This window comes from Acartia tonsa, chromosome 10, assembly GCF_053477335.1.
Source record: "Acartia tonsa isolate MP-2025a chromosome 10, ASM5347733v1, whole genome shotgun sequence".
NCBI lineage: Eukaryota > Metazoa > Arthropoda > Copepoda > Calanoida > Acartiidae > Acartia > Acartia tonsa.
In genome coordinates, this window is record NC_137269.1 from 3,488,479 (window position 1) to 3,507,929 (window position 19,451).

A 19,451-nucleotide genomic window follows, 5' to 3' on the forward strand; every position below is an offset into this window, starting at 1 on the left:
CACTTAAAAATATTACTTTAATGTCTGACTTTAAAACTATAATCACAAGCCATTATCTATATTTCAAATAATGTCTATCTTTCCGAATGAAGCTTAAAATCTCGGTTATGGCCGATTTGGCTCTATTCTTCAAGAAATATAGCTACTTGAGATTTTCTTGATAATATTTCCCCTAAAAACTCAAAGAGGGAAAAAAATGGAAAAATGTTTTCAGGAAGTACTCTTTTTTTTATTCATTTTCCCCCCACCCCACAAAATATTTATTCCACCCCCCCCCCCCACCCATCCTTTATCAGGGGAACACATAAAGAATATACCCCTCGTAGGTCAATCCCCCTCCTCCCCCCCCAAAAAAATAAAATAAAATACCCCCAAATTTTTTGTGTGGGGTTTAATAGAAACAGAAATACCTAGAGGAAATATAAGTTTTATAGAACCCTGTCTGTATAAAAAAAAATATGCTATCAAACATTCTTACAAATAAATTTGAAGAGTAACAACCAAAAACTATATGAAACACTCACCGACTGAGACCATAGATGAAAACAGCTGGCATTGTCAGCTTCCTCATAAACACGGGTAATCCTATAATAAATAACAAGGATGACAAACATCTTTAAAGGCGACACATGACCGTCAGAAAAAAGATCAAGCATTATAACTATATTATAAAGTAATAAGCTTTTTTTGTCTGTCCCGAAGGATCTCACTAACCGCTGAACCGATATTGTTTTCCTTTACAGTGAAGCTTCTTATAGGTCCTGGGAGGGTTTTAAACTATTTTTGTGGAGGGTTTCCTCACCCCCCTACCCCCAAAAAATAATTTTTTACCCTTTTGAAACTAAAATTTAAAATGGGATGAGGTCGACTTTTCCCCCCTCCTACATTTAAGTCCCCTAGAGGCTTCTAGGGGGCGTAGCCGCTAGTTATAAAAAAAAATAACAGGAGTAACTGATATGGTTCTCCTGTACAATATAACTTTTCATAGGGCCAGGGAAGGTTTACAACTTTTTTAGGGGGATGGAAAGAGAAATTCTCCCCCTAAAAAAAATCATCGTTAGATTTCCTCCGACTAATTTTTTGAATAATTTAAGATTAGGCAATTCAGGTCTGACCCCTGTGGGCTACTCAGTAGACAATGTAACTGGACCTAACCTGCCCTAAAGCAATAAACAAACCATAAAAACTCCCCCTCCCCTTATTTTCATATTACTTTTTTTTATAAAAAAGGGGGTGGAGGGGGGTCAGTCAGTGCTCAAAGACACTAAAGGCTAAAAATTACTTAAATATGGGGAATGCTAATTGTTCAATATAATCATACTTTCATCCATTTTCACGTCCTCCCTTTAAAGACCTTTAATCTAACAAATATTTTTAACTAGATTTCTAACTTATTTTGTGCGTTAAGATATCAAGAACAGCTGAGCAGATGATAAATATCGAAATTAGAATTTAAATTACCTCTAATGAATTGCATCAGCTCAAAATTATCTTGAAGTATTTTATACTCAGCCTAAAATAAACAATTCCAGTATGGCTTTGAAACCGATTAATATCCGCAGGATTATAACCGGTTTTTAGCCATACTGAAAAATCATGTATAGCATCGTATTACAGGCAATTTTCCACAAATATTATAATAATTATATTATAATGTCCTAGGAATCATTTTTCCAAAAATCAGATAAAAAATAGGATAATTACATCTTACAATGTATGTACAGACTTTCTTAAAACGCCATTATAGAGTTGCTTCGCTTTTTAAATCGTATCAAACTATTCCAGGAATCAGCATGCAAAGTTTGAAATTGATAAGACAATTCTAACATGCCTAAATAAAAAATAAGAGCTATCCTTTATGGACAGACGGACCAACCCTAATCATAGAAAAGCTTCGCTACAAAAAAAAACATCAAATGCATTTCACCTGAATTTCTTGATATACAGAGTAGCCAGTATCAAAATCTTTGTTGGCAACAGCTGTTTCAAGTCTGTTAAACAATATCATGTTCAGTTCAGTTTATATTATGTACAAAACTCCGGGGTCTAAAGGGATAAGACAATTGACAATAAAATGATTTACATCCCCAATGATAATAAGCAAAATTACCCATTGTAGATTGCAGTTATTGGTTGAAAAATTTGAACACACAACTTAATAAACCAACTATTCAAAATTCAATAAAAGTCTCCAACTAACGAATAAGAAAAAGTTATAATAAAACTTTGGAGACTAGCGGAATAAACAGCCCAATAAATAGCACTTTTGATTAACGTGAAACAATGGAGGACGGGAGGATCGTTCAATGGTTTATTACATTAGACCAGGTTAGGCTAGGTTATTATGGATACTGGAATTAGGTAACCGCACCCCTATCCCACTTATTTTTAATCGATTTCAAAACTCTGTTGGAAGTTTATTGCTTTATAAATGGAAAAGCACTGGAAAGCTCTATACATATTAATAATGCAAGCTTTAAACAAATGCGAAAATATTTAAAACCTTCCTGGGACCTATATTTCTGTCACTTCCAGGCGGACATCCCCTTACTTTTTTTTTACAAGTTTTAACATGAACAAGATCATTCCTGTCCACTAGTTTCATAGCTGCTTCACATGCAATTAGATCTTCTCGACCACGGAAAATTTTTCTTTCCCTAAATCAAAAAGATTATTGTAATCCCTTATTCTAGACTAGCTTTTGCGTCCTGGAAGCATTTCGGGGCTCCGAAACCGAAGGACTCGCAACCATGTTTTTTTAAAAGGTGGTGTTTAAATAATTTTAAAATTGTGAACTGGCCCTGGTGCTAGCATACAAAAGTGTCTCGTCCTACTCCATGGCTACTTAGATCCAAACACTAAGAAACTATGGCTACACACACAAACACATTAAAACAAGAATAACATGAAATCATAAAAGTCGCAAAATTCAGAAATTCAGTGATCTAAAGATGAGACAAAGGCCGATAAATTGATGTACAATGTACATCCCAAATGATTATACACAAAATTACCCTTACTGTAGTTTACTATCAGTAGTTCGAACAAGAAACGGCCAAACAATCAACTTAATGAACCAATAAAAATTCAAAAAAAATAACAAGAGTTTTAAGCCAATTAATAAGAAAACGTTATCATTAGTGGCTTAGTGTAATAAGCTTATTTTATCAAGATAACAGAAACACAAAGAGAAATGTTGATCAATTAAGCATTTTAATTATAGAGTAGCTTAGCAAATAAAATTACAAACCTTATAATAGAATACTGTGGAAACACTAGTTTTCCCTGAAAACAATAAAATTCAAGTCATTTATTATAATTGGTAAATAGAGTCAAAAAAATCACGAATATTCTATGATTACTTGGATGTTTCTCAAGATTTTCATTTACTCTGATAAAGTGCTGCTAGCAGCTGGATAAAATAACAATACCCTCCATCCACCTAACGAACTAACCAATAAATAAGATTTATATTAGCAAGCTAAATTGACGATAAATTTTCTCCTGTCATAATATCCACGTATATTCTTGATCTGTTCGTACTCTTTGTGCTATAATCATATTCTAAAATTCAATTAAATTTACTATTTTTAAAATAGTAAGTTAATGAAATTGAAGAAATAACCCACTGATTTAAAGGGATACGAAAATGATCTACAATGATGGTACACAAAATTACCACTTCTGTAGATTACAGTTAGCGGTTGTTACGTTTGGACACTATACTTAATGAATCAACCAATCAAAGTCCTCGAAATCCAACAAATAAGAAAACGTTATTATAAACCTTTTGGGAATAGTGTATTTAACAACCCAATGTACCCTTCCCTCCCTGGAAATAATCCGCAATAAACTGTTTAAAAATATAAAACTAATCAAAGATAAATTAAGTTCTGTAAAATAATAAAAATATCTTTTCTTTTAATTCTTTATTATTTTTATTAATAACCTAACGACGCAATTTAATATAAAATATTATATTTTAAAGAGACTAGTGAAAGTTTTTAGTAGAGAAGCTACACTATAATTCACTATGTCTGTTCTAACGTGAAGCTATGGGGAAAAGGGAAAAACCCGCGACCGTGGCTAAACACGTAGCGCATCCGCTCGTCGTCGGGAAGGTGATAGGTTCGAATCTTGGTCACTGCGTCATAACTAAAGACGTTAAAAATGGTTCCCACTGCTGCTATGTCAGATGCGCGACGTAAATAGTTAGAGTGGGGAGAATGCCTTGACCAAAAACAGGCGCAACTCGTTACCATGCACAGTTGGGACTTCTCAGGCAAAGCTCGTGCATCTCAGAGAGTTGGTTGTCTGATGGGCGATTGGACGCTTTACACCGCATTCATAAGCGGAGTATGTTTCAAGGTGCGTGGAGAGAGGTCTAGTTACCTAGTACCCAAAGACACTAAGCCCCCTAGAGTCTTAACATAAAAGGGAAAATCTAATTTTCTTATTTGTTATTTAAGATAGAAAGCTTCAATTTTTAGTAAAGATTTCATACACATACTATGAACACTAAGTATTTAAAGTCCTTGGTCCATCGGTCTAATTTAGAAAACATAAGTAATTTTTTATAAAGGTTTCGTGATTTTCTCTGAATTATACCATATTTGTCCGTTTGTATATGCATAATTTTTTTGCTTCGGTTCTCATGGCTGTTGTTACCCTTGTTCATTTATAAGAAGTTAAAAGACATGGAGAAATCCTGTTACTTTTCGCCCCTAGCTTCAATGCTAAAAATTCCTAACAAAACCACTCAAAGACATTTATGAAGCTTTCCTGATTAAATCGGACCGGCAGTTTTTGAGATCATTATACAAAAACCTTACTACTTTATATTAAAAGGATAAATGATTGAAATATGGTTATTAAAACCAATTAACTGACCTGATTAGTTAAAAGTAAAGTTGTCAAAGAATTAGGAGGGCGGTCATCCTCCCTTTCTCCCCACCATTTAGATACACCCCACAAACATAACACTCTGAAGTTTAAACAAGATTAGTTTTCAGGAAAACATAAGTATACACTTTACAATTCTTTTCAATGAAACAAAAGATTATTATCCTTTTAAGCACCTAGAGTCATGGTAAAATTTAAAATTTCTTTCTCGACGTCGTCGTGAACGAGCAAGGTATAGATTACAAATTTGGCCCTGTGATCACTATATTGACAAATAATTTCTATTACCGTATGAGCACACCGTAGGTATGGGCCACGAGAAGTTCAGCAAAGGAAAAGACTATTGCCCGCCTCACCCCATCTTTCAATATATTTTTTAGATAAGGGAAAGAAGCTTCAGTGCTAAAGAATCACTTTGTGGGAAAGAACCTAAATATTGTTGACCTGTTGAGGACAGATCTAGACTCAGGGTGCAGCCTGTAACAACTTCCAACTAATGATCTTCCTCGTTTTATAACCTTGACAAAAAAAAACATCATTTATTGGCTTTTTCTACAGCTATATTGGTAATTTTGAAACAATATTTATTCTAGAATGTAATGGAGGACTATAAATATCTGAGGACTATATTAGCAACCTAAATTGACGACCACGCACTTAGAGATTGATTGTCCATAGTTTAATCTGTAAAGGAAATGGAAAAATTATTCCTAAAATGAATCAATTTTATTGCTTCCAAAAAATGCAAATAATAACACTTTCTACTCTACCATTAAACTTTTATAATATTGAAACAAAGATAACAACATCCATTTATAGTAGCGAAGCACAAAACAAAACATGGAATTAACAATCGGACAAAGTAAGCTATAAGGCAGATATTCAGATATCAAAATAAAGAAAAAAGAGAGAATATACAAAATTTCATAGAAAATCACGAAACCTTTAAAGAAAGAGGTTTATACCTTTTGAAGCATGGTCTATGTACAGACGGGCATAAAAATAAATACATTAGATAGAAATATGTAATAGGAATCTTCACTAAAAATCTTGGCTGTCTTCAATCTTAAGTAACAGCCCAGAAAATCACATTTCACCTATAGCGCAATGGACCGACGGACGGACAGACGAAGGAAATTATGGAACAAAATATTATTTTTATAGAATGTAAATCCTACCTTTTCTTTCAAAGTTGATTTAGTTTGAAATATTGATTTCTTTTCACACATCTTGTTTAGTTCCTAAATATAGTTTCTTATTCAAAATACTCTACAATTCTAGATGTCACTACGTCCGTCTGTCTGTGGCAGGGAGGTGGAGGCTAGTCGCTCCACCCTTTTCAATTAAAAAAAAAAAGAAAGTCATATTTTTTGGGGGGGGTGGCATTTTTTTCTAGGGCGGGTGGTAGCCTTCCCCCAAATAGTTATAATAATTCCCCTGACCTATGAAACTGTACACTGTAAAGAGTATCATATGAGTTCAGCGGCTAGCGAGATCCTTCGGTGACAACACACACACACACACACACACACAGACATGCATCATGTTACTTTTATTTAAGGACGAAAATAAATGTGCACCTGAATAATATCTTGTTTACTTGACATTCTGTTGTTCACATTGAACTCCTGTGGCAATTATTTCATCTTTTAATTTCAATTTTTCAAGAGGGTAATATTTCTATAAAAAGTTCAAGGGAATTTTAACAAGGACACAAGGTTGTTTGTTAGGTTAAAAAAAATAATCCTTTTACGCTTTTTCTTGTCCCATCCAACCCCAATCGAATAAATGGTTTCAAACTCTAGGGGGTACTACACTACTCCTTAGAGAAAGCGACCCCCCCCAAAAAAAAATTTTTTTTTTAAATTTTTCCTTTTATAGCTTTATCATTGAAAGCGAGGAAGGGACACCCCCCTTGAGGCCTCAAGGGGCCGATACGCTGGTAATTTTTTTAATTGGATGAATTCCTTGGCAATAATCTTAACTTCTGGTAACAACAATATGTTCAAACATTCCTCTAGGTCTTCCAATTCGTCCTAAAAAAAAATTATATTCCAGTATGGCTTTAAAAGCGAATAATATCCGTTTGATTAGAAACGGTTCTTTGCCATACTGAAAAATTATGTATAGCGTCGTATTACAGACAATTTTTACCGAATAGGTCAGGGGTGTATATTTTCAAATTTAACTCTGCTGAGGGGGGGGGGGGGTAAAAATATGTGGTTGGGGGAAAAAATGTAAAAATTAAGAGAACTAAAAGCATTTTTTTCCATTTTTCTCACCTTTTTAGTGAAAAAAAACTAAAAGAATATGTGGGAGGGGGGATAATATCCTATTATATAAAGTACTAAGCTTTTTTGTTTGTAGGAAAGGATCTCGCTAACCTATGAACCAATGTGGTCCTCCTCTATATGGAAGCTTCTTATAGGTCCCTAGATGGTTTTAGGCTATTTTTATGCTCTCCAAATTCCTTCCAATATAGAGCCTCTAGATGCTATGGTAGGAGTCTCTAGTGAAAAAAATAAAGAGTTTTGATTTTTCCATTTTATTTCCTTCATTGCTGGAAAAAAATAGAAGGAGAGAAAAAATTAAAAAATTTGCAGCAGGGAAAAAAATGAATCTTGTGCAGAATATACACCCCTGGAATAGGTATTAAATAAAACATTAAATGAAACCAGTTTAGCCCGGGCCTTTGCCCTCAAGGCTAAAAAATGGTTTTAATCTCATAACTTTTTCATTTTTATATCTGTAATACGATGCAATAAATAACTATTCTGTCTAATTTGTTGGCTTGCCGCGTTCAATATGCATTTTTGACTCGTTTATTTCTTGTCGGTCATAGTACAAAATAGAGCCGAAATGAACATTAGTAAACACACTTTAATTAAAACAGTAAAAATAAAACTGATTAAAATTGCTAATCCACAACAAATTTTAAAACATTGATTTAAATATACCTTCTTGAGAAATTAATTTTCTCTTCTCAAATTAAATTTTAATGTTCCATACCTAGAAAAGATTAAGTAATTCGAATCAGGGATCTATAGGGATAAGACAATGGCTGATACATTTTTGTACATTCCCAATGATGATAAACAAAATTGCCTTTTCTGTAGATTACAATTAGTGGTTGAAACATTTAGACATTCAACTTTATAAACCAACCAATCAAAATTCAAGAAGTCCTCAAAGTTGTTAAGCCGAAGAACAAAAAATAAAACCTTGGGGACTGGTGTAATAAACAATGTCCTCTCCCTCCCTGAATTCAAATACAGATGGAGGGGGCGTAGAGGGTTGTAGAGATCTTTTAAGTAAAGCATTTGTTTAGAAAACTTAAAAATGTTACAGAAAGCTAAACATTAAAAATAGATTATTTATCCATTAATAAATATGAAATAGTTTTCTTAAAAATAAGTAAAAACTATTTTTTAAAATTACCAGATTCTAATAACGAAACCAAAAAAATGGCAAAACTTGTTTCCAAAATAACCTGCAGGGCTTCTATGAGAAAAAAATTAAGGATACAAAAATAACATGGTAATGAGTTGAGCCTGATAATGAGCCAAATCACGCCGTAGGTTTTACCATTTTTTAAACCAGATAAAAGTAAATAACTGACCGCCATACTCAATGTTATGTAAATGAGAAAGTTCTATCAGAATTGCGGGTCAGCTTGAAACGTAGCATTTAATAATACATTAAGTTGTGCACGAAGCTTACCAATCTAAGATTTGCCAAAGGATTCTTACCACAAATATCCATGTGCATCTTATTTCAAACATCAGAGAATCAGGGCCACTACAACAACAAGTAATCAGCTGACCTTATTTTAAAAAAGCTTAGCAGAGACCAGAAAATTAGCTGACCTTTTGGGGTAGCTTATTACAGACCAGAAAACTTGCTGACCTTATTTTGAAGAAGCTTGGCAGAGACCAGAAAACTTGCAGCACCCGGAATATCCGGACATTCATCGTATTTCATGGCTGACTCCAGAATCCAGGTATGCTTTCTGTTAAACAACCTGGAATAATAATAATATCCTATGAACGAAACACGTTTTTGAATTGGTTAGCTCCAGGGAGGGAGGGGACATTAGGCTGTTTATTACACTAGTCCCCAAAGTTTTATAATAACTTTTTCGTTGGCTTAACAACTTTGGGGACTACTATTAAATTTTATTGATCGGTTCATAAAGTTGAGTGTCCCAACGTTTCAACCACAAATCTTTATCTTCAGAAGGGGTAATTTGTGTATTGTCATTGGGGATGTTTATCGACCATTGTCTGATCCATTTAGATCCCTGGTTAGTTGAGTTGGGGACATGTTTAAAAAAGGATTGTATTGTACTTAGTCACATTGTCCAAATTTCTCTACTAATAATTTTTACCTACAAAAGGGATATGATAGTTTTGTTTATAATAATTGGGGGAGATTAAATCAGCTTATATGTCCTTTCCCTGTGAAATATTTTATAAATTGTATTCAAAGATTAAGGATCCTAGTAATCAGCTTATCTATAGACCGACGAACTAAATGATCTATAGGGAAGTCAGCAAAATAGTTAAAAAATATACGTGGATATTATGACAGGGGAAAAATTGTCGACAATTTAGGTTGCTATTTTCATGGTCATTTATTAGTAAGTTCGTTCATCCAGTAGGAGAAGAGGGATTGGGGCAAGGAGGGAGGAGGGAATCGTTATTTAACCCCGTTACATGTACATGATAAGATCTAATTATAAATCCATTTCGGCAAATCTTCACCAAGAAAAGCACCACTCGTATATTAGATAACAAATGAAAAAAAAACACAAACACACATTTATAATTATAAAGTAGTGGGCTCCGCTGCTAAAAAAATAATTCACCAACCTGACATACAGCTTTCTGGCAGACAGAGGTAGCTTTCTGTAACTTTCAATTATCCTAAAAATCAGGTTTGTTTTTTAAGACAATTTAATGATTAAAGGGGGGGGGGGGGGGGCGAAAGTGACACTTTTTGAAACCAAAACTAAAAGTCAAAGGAACTCAACTAAAAAAAGAGTTACAGGTCTGACATTTTGCATGGCAGTTGCTTTATAGGGGTACAATATGGAACTGTGAAGAAACGGCGTCGCAACCGCCGAAAATCGCCGAATTTTTTTTTGCCTTTTCTCGGCGGTTTTCGGCGGTTGCGCCGCCGTTTTTTCACAGTTCCATATTGTACCCCTATAAAGCAACTGCCATGCAAAATCTCAGATCTATAACTCTTTTTTTAGTTGAGTTCCTTTGACTTTTAGTTTTGGTTTCAAAAAGTGTCACTTTCGCCCCCCCCCCCTTTGCACATGTCATAGAAATCTTTACTAAAAATGTCTACATTTCTCTTATAGCGTTACGGACTGACTGAATGACGGACAAAGTGAATTAGAATTGCTTCGCTACCAAAAAAAGTATATCGAGTAACTTTGTTGTTCACAAAAAAAGAAGTATCTTGTTTAAATTGGTCATACTGACATTCTGGTAAGTATTACTAAGTTGTTACGCTTCCTAAATTGTTTCTGATTGTAACAGGAATAAACAAGTTTTAAATTTATTAGACAATTCTTACATGCTGAAATAAACGGTACGGCTTTTCGTTGTAGACTCATATGTAGAAAAGTTTTGCTTTAAAATATTGAAATGGATATAGACATACGTAGATATTATAAAAGGGGTAATTCAACTTACTACCATAACAGAAGAAGGGAATGGAATGGGGTAAAATGGTTGGAAGGGGAGAATCGTTATGTTAGCTCGCTGCAAGTTTAACTTTATTAGAGAACATGACTATTAAAGACTTACTGTAGTTCTTGTTGACTAAATAGTGTATGATCATCAGTGCAGTCTATAACACATGTCAGGATGTACTCAAAATTTGTCACATAATAAGGTACATACTCGTTATCCTAAAATAAAATGAGTATAAAAAAGTAACAGGATGTCTGTTTTATGCGTCTGTCTGTCTGTCTGTGTGTATTGAATGATCCAGCTGATGACTTGGATATCCCTGTAATATCCCAATTGGAGACTGGATGCTTATTGGAATAGGAAATATTCAGATAAAATCATCCGTCTATCTTAAATAGAAGCTGAGGGAATTACATTACCCCCATAGCGTTAGGGACTGAATGACTGGCGGTCGGAAAGACAAAGTGAATTAGGAGTAGCTTCTCTATTAAGAAATACAATTACCTGTCGTTTGCTTGGCGTATATGGGTCATGCTGTGGCATGTCAGGTAAGCTAGATTTTCCACCATTTTTTCTCTTGCGTGGGGACCATTTATCTGCTGCCGTTTTTCTTGAGGTCCTAAATATCTAACTTTAAAATTATGTTCAATATAAGTAGTAAGTCCATAAAGTACGTGTTTCTAGGGGTTTGAAATCGTAGAAAAATTTAGTAAACAACTATTTCTGCTACATAGACTCATATAGCATCCCAAAAGGAGTTCAGAAGTTATCGAGATCTCAAGCTACAAACAAAATAACTAATACAATTTAGTTTTTATAAGTAATTTCAAGACTTAATTTCTGTCAATCAAAAACAGCTTTGGTAATAACAGAAAATCTTTACTTTGTTTTGAATATTAAAATATAACAGGATGTTATTCTTTTTAATAATAAACCTTAAAATTATTTCATATTTATTCTCAAGTTCATTAAAAAAATCTCATTTAACATCTAAATATTCTATTGTCCTTAATACAATAAAAAAAATAAAAATAAAACTTATGACAACAAACCAATTCCGTTGGACTTTTTAGTAGCGAAGCTACTCTATAATTCACTTTGCCTGTCCGTCAGTCAGCAATAATCGATAAGATAGAGAAAATAAATTGTTTATTATAGTGGTACCTTAAAGTTTAATGTTAAAAACACGTTCTCAAAATTGTTGGCCGAAAAACTTTGGGTACTTTAATTCAACTTTGATTGGCTGGTTCAAACTAGCAGTGACCAAATTTAACAACCAATAATTCTACATAAGGGGCAATTGTATTTATCAGTACTTGATACATCAATTTATTGTCCATTGTCATATCCCTTAAAATTATAAACTATACTTTGAAATCGCTTTTTATTGTTAAACTATTATATGAAGATTTTTGTTTTGTTTGAAGCTTAAGATTTTGATGACAACTGAAACGATTAGGTTCTCCATTTAAGGAAAGGTTCACATTGGTCTAGGGATGGTTTAAAGCTAACTTATTTATTTTGATTAAGTTCTGACATGGTTTTATGCTATTTTTCTACTCTTTTCTACTCCTTCTAATACAAATACCCTTGATACTAGTTTTCAAAATACGTCAAGTGGACAAATAATGAATGTTTTTTTTAAAAACAAACAAAAGAGCGTACTAAAAAACAGTGTACCTATTGAAAACTATCTATTGGTTATTTTAATTATGAAAGGAAAATTTGATTTGTTTACGTGAATAAAAAGAATCAAAATTAATAACAATAGGAACCTACCTGAATAAGAGGAAGAGGACAATAATGGATTTATTATTAATTGGATCTTACACCAGATTATCATGTTTTCTAATTTAATAAAACTTGTAGCGGGCTAAAAAAACAATCTTCTCTTCAACCCCATTTACCCCATCCACTCCCCTCCTACTGGATAAACGAACTGACCAATAACTGACAGGAGAAATAGCAATCTAAATTTTTACCCTGTCATAATATCAATGTATAATATACATCCATTAGGGACAATCCAATTATATAAAGAAGTAGTGAGGTTTTCTTTGTCTCTTAAGATTTCGAATACTACTGAACTGATTTGTAGAGAAGCTTGATATGGATCCCGGGTTAGTTTTAGGCTATTTTGTTATAGATTGTAGTCATGGTATTGTTTTAGACTATTCTTGATGCTCAGTGCGTAACCACTAGTAGTTGAAAAAGCATCAAAATACTTTACACATTCAAAACATTTTTTTATATGAACAGGTTGAAATTGCTTCATGAATTCAGAATAGTATACCCTTATCAAGTAATGTGTGGAAGGGATAGGTCAACACTCAATACCTCTTTAAAATATGAAATTAACAGAGATTACATGAACATTCTCCTTTTTTCAACCCCATCTAGGCTAACACCCCCCTCTCTTACCAATGGATGTAGAATGTACGTGGATATTATGACAGGGGAAAATATATCAATTTAAGTTACTATTTCCCCTGTGATTAATTGGTTGATTCATCAATCCAGTAGAAGAAGGGGTAAAGGGGTTGGATTGGGATATCGTTATTTTAGCCCACTAAAAGATTCTCTTTATTAAAGTACATGATAATCTTGTGTAAGATCCAGGTAATGATAAATCCATTCTTTTACCTGACAAACTCTGTGCCTCCTTGACTGAGCGCCTTGATACCGCCATACTTTGCTGGATTATACGAGATACTCGGAGATAGCAAGATCTAAAACAATTAAAAATAAGGTTTAAAACATTTCTAAGTACATGCTTGGCAGAAATCTAAATGGATAAGACAATGGCCGGTAAATTGATGTACATCCCTCGAATGATGTAAGACAAAATCACTCCTTCTATAGATTATAACAAGTGGATGAATCGTTGAACATTAACTTAATGAACAAATCCATCAAAATTCAATAAAAGTCCTCAAAGTTGTTAAGCCAACGAATAGGAAAACTTTATGGGACTAGAGTAATAAACAGCCTAAATTTGACTTCCCGCTCAGGATACCTAGATAGAATCTTATCTAAAACTGTTAAAAATAAGGATGACAATATCCATAAGAAGCGAGGCACACAAAAAATTATGGATGGGAAAACGGAAAAGAATATTAAAAGAGCATTTGTTAAGAAAAAGAATAGATTTATTGGAGAAATAATCACGAAAGCTATCCAACCTTTATTTTGCATATTTTAAAATATTCATATTTTGTAGCATGACTGACAGACCGACGGATAAAGTAAATTACAAACTGGATGCTAATGGGAATAGGAAACCTACACAAAAAAGCCGTCTATCTTGAATATCAGCTGAGAAAAATCACATTTAAGACTGATTGACTGGCGAACGGACCGACAATATAAATTATAGAGTAGGTTAGCATCTACAAACTATACCTTATTTGGAGATTGAGAATTAACTTGTGATGATTTGAGAGGAGACTGGAACCCTTGTTTTATTTGTTCTGTGTCCAAGCAAAGAGCAACAAAATCGTCATCGTTGTCACTAAGAAAAACAACAGGGTATAATCCTTTTCGTGGCAACGTTTCTTAAGGGAATTTCGACGTATTTTCACAGTAGAACCCCATTTTCTTAATTTTTTTCAGCTGTAACCAGTAACCACTAATTTTAATAAAACGTTAAATAAACTTTTTTAGTACAATGGTTTTAGATGTCCCAAAGGCATAACCATTGTTTTCTTTTAAATTCTGGTCTTAATAGTAATGAAGAACTTTTAACTGCCACAAAATCTATTTTTCGAATTATATACCTAGAAGATTAAATCCTAATTCATTTCTAAATTATAGCGTAAATACTAAATAGATTTATTTTCTTACAAGGTTTGGTGATTTTAAATATAAATCTATCTTAGGTACTTTATCTAAAAATGCCAAAATGTCCGTCTGTCTGTCTGGAAAGAATCAAATAGGGGGAAAATGATTTTCTAGGCTGCTATACATGAAAGACTGTTGATTTTTTTGTTATTTCCAATTTTAATAAAATAAAGAGGATATCTTGATTTTCTGCTTTATAACTTTAATTAAACCTTTAGTCCATCTACAATATTTGTGCTTCACTACTTGTGGATGTTGTCATCCTTGTTTAAACATTTAGTTTGCAATGCAATTATAAAAAAACTTGCACAATAGCCATTCAGAATTTCTTTTTGTCTTATTAATAAGAATTTATTATTCGTCATTTTATTAATATTATCTCCTACTACGTATAATATTAACAAAAATCTAAAACTTGCAGCAAAATATTTTTGAAAGGATTGAGTTTCAGGGATCTAAATGGATGAGACAAAGGCCAATAAATTTAGGTACATCTCCAATAATGTAACACAAAATTACCCCTTTTGTATATTATAATTAGTGGATGAAACGTTTGGACACTCGACTTAAAGAACCAACCAATCAAAATTGATTGAAAGTCTCCAAAGTTGTTAAGCTAACGAATTTTAAAATTGTATATACATACCTAAATTCTTCGTCTGTTTTCAATTTCTTCTGGTTTCCTTCATCAAATGGCGACATAACATTGTCTATTCCTCGTTTCAGAGTAATTTTTTCATCAATAACTAAATCTTTTGATTCTCCATTTTTGTTATCACAGTCAAATGGTTTTGGCAGATTTTTATTTGAAAAGTTTTCTGATAATATGACGATTTCAGCTGATTGCGTAATTTCTGTTTTTAAAATGGAGGATTTTTTATTTTCTTCTGTGACTGTTGTACATTCTTGGTGTATTGACAGTACCTCAGTCTGTACTTTCTGTACATTGTTACTGGGACCTACATCATAAGTAATTACACATTGGATACAATTGTCTTGCTTATTAAAATTAAAAGGAGGATGTGCTTAAGGACCATTTGGGCAGGGGGGGGGGGGGGTTTACTCGAGAACCCTTAGAGCTAGAGGGAGCTAATTTTGGATTTAAGCTTCTATGGGGCCAAAGTTACTTTTTTTTTTGGGGGGGGTGGTAAAAATTTTTTTATTGCATTTCTCGCCGAATTAGGCAATTTGGAATCATTTGAGACCATGTTATTTTTTTCAAAAATTTTTCGCCTTACAAGCAACCCTGCGGGGGGACTTAGTCATTTTTTTCAAATTCTCGTTTATGAAGGTATATCTTAAATACAGTATGCTACTCTCTTAGTGTTAAAGATAATTGGATGAAATCTTTTTGATTGTGTCACTAATTACCCCAAGTTTTGGTATCTTTAAAAAAAACGGCGGCGGGACCGCCGCTCCCGCCGTCCGCCGCCGTTTTCCGCCGCCACCAAAAAAGAAATTTTTTATTGCATTCCTCGCCGAATTAGGCAATTTGGAATCATTTGAGACCATGTTATTTTTTCAAAAATTTTTCCCCTAACAAGCAACCCTGCGGGGGGGACGTCATTTTTTTCAAATTCTCGTTTATGAAGGTATATCTTAAATACAGTTTCTCTTAGTTTTAGAGATAATTGGATGAAATCTTTTTGATTTTTTATTGCATTTCTTGCTGAATTGGGCAATTTGGAATCATTTGAGACCATGTTATTTTTTCAAAACGGAAAATGGCGGCGGACGGCGGGAGCGGCGGTCCCGCCGCCGTTTTTTTTTTAAAGATACCAAAACTTGGGGTAATAAGTGACACAATCAAAAAGATTTCATCCAATTATCTCTAAAACTAAGGGAGTAGCATACTGTATTTAAGATAAGATATTTGAAAAAAATGACTAAGTCCCCCCGCAGGGTTGGTTGTAAGGGGAAAAATTTTTGAAAAAAATAACATGAACTCAAATGATTCCAAATTGCCTAATTCGGCGAGAAATATAATAAAAAAAATTTTTTGGTGGCGGCGGAAAAGGCGGCGGTCCCGCCGCCGTTTTTTTTAAAGATACCAATAGTAGGGGGAAATTAGTGACCCAGCCCAAAAGATTTCATCCAATTATCTCTAAAACTAAGAGAGTAGCATACTGTATTTAAGATATACCTTCATAAACGAGAATTTGAAAAAAATGACCAAGTCCCCCCCACAGGGTTGCTTGTTAGGGGAAAATTTTTTTAAAAAATAACATGGTCTCAAATGATTCCAAATTGCCTAATTCGGCGAGAAATGCAATAAAAAATTTCTTTTTTGGTGGCGGCGGACGGCGGGAGCGGCGCCGTTTTTTTTAAAGATACCAATAGTAGGGGGAAATTAGTGACCCAGCCCAAAAGATTTCATCCAATTATCTCTAAAACTAAGAGAGTAGCATACTGTATTTAAGATATACCTTCATAAACGAGAATTTGAAAAAAATGACCAAGTCCCCCCCACAGGGTTGCTTGTTAGGGGAAATTTTTTTTAAAAAATAACATGGTCTCAAATGATTCCAAATTGCCTAATTCGGCGAGAAATGCAATAAAAAATTTCTTTTTTGGTGGCGGCGGACGGCGGGAGCGGCGGTCCCGCCGCCGTTTTTTTTAAAGATACCAAAACTTGGGGTAATTAGTGACACAATCAAAAATGAAATAAAAAAATTTTTCCCCCCCCCCCCAAAAAAAAATTTTTTTGGGGGGGGGTGGGGGGTCGACGATAATTTTAAAAGTAACTTTGGCCCCATAGAAGCTTAAATCCAAAATTAGCTCCCTCTAGCTCTAAGGGTTCTCGAGTAAACCCCCCCCCCCCCTGCCCAAATGGTCCTTAAGCACATCCTCCTTTTAAGGGATAAGATAATGGACGATAAAGTATAATTTCCTAAGGAAAATAAACAAAACTACCCATTCCGTAGATTAAATGGTTGGTTGAAAAGTTTGGGCACTACTAGTTTGGATATAGCTAACTAAGTTTTTGAGCTAACAAACTTGATAGGTTTAAAACATTGGGTACTTGTATAATTTACGGTCCAATGTCTCATCTAGGGTAATTATTATCCTAATTAAAGAAGAGCGCGGCTACCAAAAATGAGAAAGAAAATAATAGATGTAGAATATACGTGGATTGTAACATTGCTAACATGGACATTGTTTATTGGTCAGTATGTAGGAGTGGAGTAGGTGGGGTAAAGGTGGTGAAAGAGGGAAAGCTTATTTTAGCCCGCTTCGCGTTTCACTTTCTTAAAGAATATGAAAATCTTGTGTAATATCCATGTATTAATATATCCATTTGTGTAATCCTTCCTGTACAACTATCAAGATGTTGGTTTATGCTTTTGTACAACACTGAGGCTTCACAGATTGGACAGCAAACTTTCTAAACATTTTATCCTTCTATAAAAGTGACCGGATGTATGAGTGTGTGTGTGTTCGTCTGTTTGTGTGTGACAAGGGATATCTCTAACCTCTGAGAGACCTCCACTGGCGTAGAAAACATTTTTAAGTGTCACAATTTGTGTAAAAGTGACTGAAAAGTATTTGCTAACGCTAACCCAGAAACCAATTAAATTATTTTGACTAAAGGGAATAGTGTATGTTTATTTTTAATGTACTGGGATAAATATAGGCAAGTTTTATGCTATTTTATTACCTTTTCTTCTCTTTTAGCTTGGACAGCAAAGAAACTTTGTATTGATGTTTGCTTTTTCGGTGTTGAATCTAAAAAAAAGATAGTCTATATAAAAATAACAGGATGTTTTTTTTGTCTATATGTGTGTAAAATTCAATATCGATCAAATAGTTCTCCTTTTGTGGCCCCGTAAAGCTGAATGCCCGGTCTAACAGAACTGATATAGTATTAATTTTATGATTTTTTTTTCAATATTGGAGGAAAATTGTCTGTTATACCATGTTATAAAATTTTTGAGCATGGCTGAGAACCGGTTCTAATCCAGCGGATCTTAATCAGTTTCGAAGCTATACTGGAAAGAATGTTCTTGATGATATTATTTTCTTATTATCAAATTAAAATATCATAAATTAAAAATATTTGTCAAGATGATTCATTAAAGACCAGGGAGGGAGGGGACATTGGGCTATTTATTACACTGGTCCCCAAGGTTTTATAATAACATTTCTTATTTACTAACAACTTTGGGGACTTTTTAAATGAATTTTAATTGGCTGATTCATTAAGATGAGTGTACAAACGTTTCCACCACTAATCTACAGAAGATGTAATTTAAATTAATTTTGTGTATCATAATTTAGGATGAACGTCAATTTATCTGTCTTTGTCTTATCCCTTTAGATCCCTGTTAAAGACTGTACTTTAAAGCACTTAAATCAAGTTATACAAGCACATTAAATGATTTCAAAATAAGTCAACGAATACATTTTCAATTTATATAACAATACGTTAATATATTAAATTTTTGGGAAAAACTGTATTCATTTTCTTGAATAACCTTTCCAATATGGCTTCGAAAACGATTAATATCCGATTAAACATAATCGATTCTGAGTCATACTGAAAAATCGTCTATCGTATCGTATTACAGACAATTTTCTAGGAATAATAAAATGAACAATTAAATCATATTATTAATTCCAGTTTTGTTAGACCAATCGGCATTATTGTAATAAAGAGCCCAATGTCAACTCCCTAGCTCCATGCATTTAACTTAAGAGTAAAATATCTAAAAATCCTACCTAAATTTAAATTCAAAGCAATATATTTAAAGCAAATTTGGAAGTTTTACTTAAATCTAAATTTTATTTTAAAAGGATTGACGTATTTACACAAGGGGGGAGGGGGAGTTTGTACACTTATAGGAAACGAAAATTCAGTATCAAATTTTGCCCTGGACGTTTGGGCTTGTTTTTATAGTTACAGGGGTGTATATTCTGCACAAGATTTATTTTTTTCCCCTGCTACAAATTTTTTTATTTTTTTTCCCCCCTAGATTTTTCTTAAAAAGTAGGGGGGGAAATAGA

The 19,451-nt window shown here is 33.5% G+C and overlaps 1 protein-coding gene across 1 annotated transcript in view; it reads right to left on the reverse strand.

Annotated features, from left to right (window-relative positions):
* LOC145329192 (fanconi-associated nuclease 1-like) overlaps window positions 1–19,451 on the reverse strand; it is a 40,068-nt gene that overhangs the window by 18,780 nt on the left and 1,837 nt on the right. The window contains exons 3-21 of the mRNA XM_080173235.1: window positions 18,106–18,173; window positions 17,759–17,832; window positions 15,094–15,405; window positions 14,010–14,118; window positions 13,251–13,336; window positions 11,112–11,226; window positions 10,722–10,825; window positions 9,774–9,827; window positions 8,809–8,923; window positions 6,868–6,938; window positions 6,483–6,528; window positions 6,081–6,143; window positions 5,347–5,420; window positions 4,891–4,984; window positions 3,251–3,285; window positions 2,589–2,657; window positions 1,928–1,991; window positions 1,462–1,513; window positions 525–585 (exon numbers count right to left, since the gene is read on the reverse strand). Of these exons, the coding sequence (XP_080029361.1) occupies window positions 525–585; window positions 1,462–1,513; window positions 1,928–1,991; window positions 2,589–2,657; window positions 3,251–3,285; window positions 4,891–4,984; window positions 5,347–5,420; window positions 6,081–6,143; window positions 6,483–6,528; window positions 6,868–6,938; window positions 8,809–8,923; window positions 9,774–9,827; window positions 10,722–10,825; window positions 11,112–11,226; window positions 13,251–13,336; window positions 14,010–14,118; window positions 15,094–15,405; window positions 17,759–17,832; window positions 18,106–18,173 (1,666 nt within the window). The remainder of the gene's footprint in view (window positions 1–524; window positions 586–1,461; window positions 1,514–1,927; window positions 1,992–2,588; window positions 2,658–3,250; window positions 3,286–4,890; window positions 4,985–5,346; window positions 5,421–6,080; window positions 6,144–6,482; window positions 6,529–6,867; window positions 6,939–8,808; window positions 8,924–9,773; window positions 9,828–10,721; window positions 10,826–11,111; window positions 11,227–13,250; window positions 13,337–14,009; window positions 14,119–15,093; window positions 15,406–17,758; window positions 17,833–18,105; window positions 18,174–19,451) is intronic.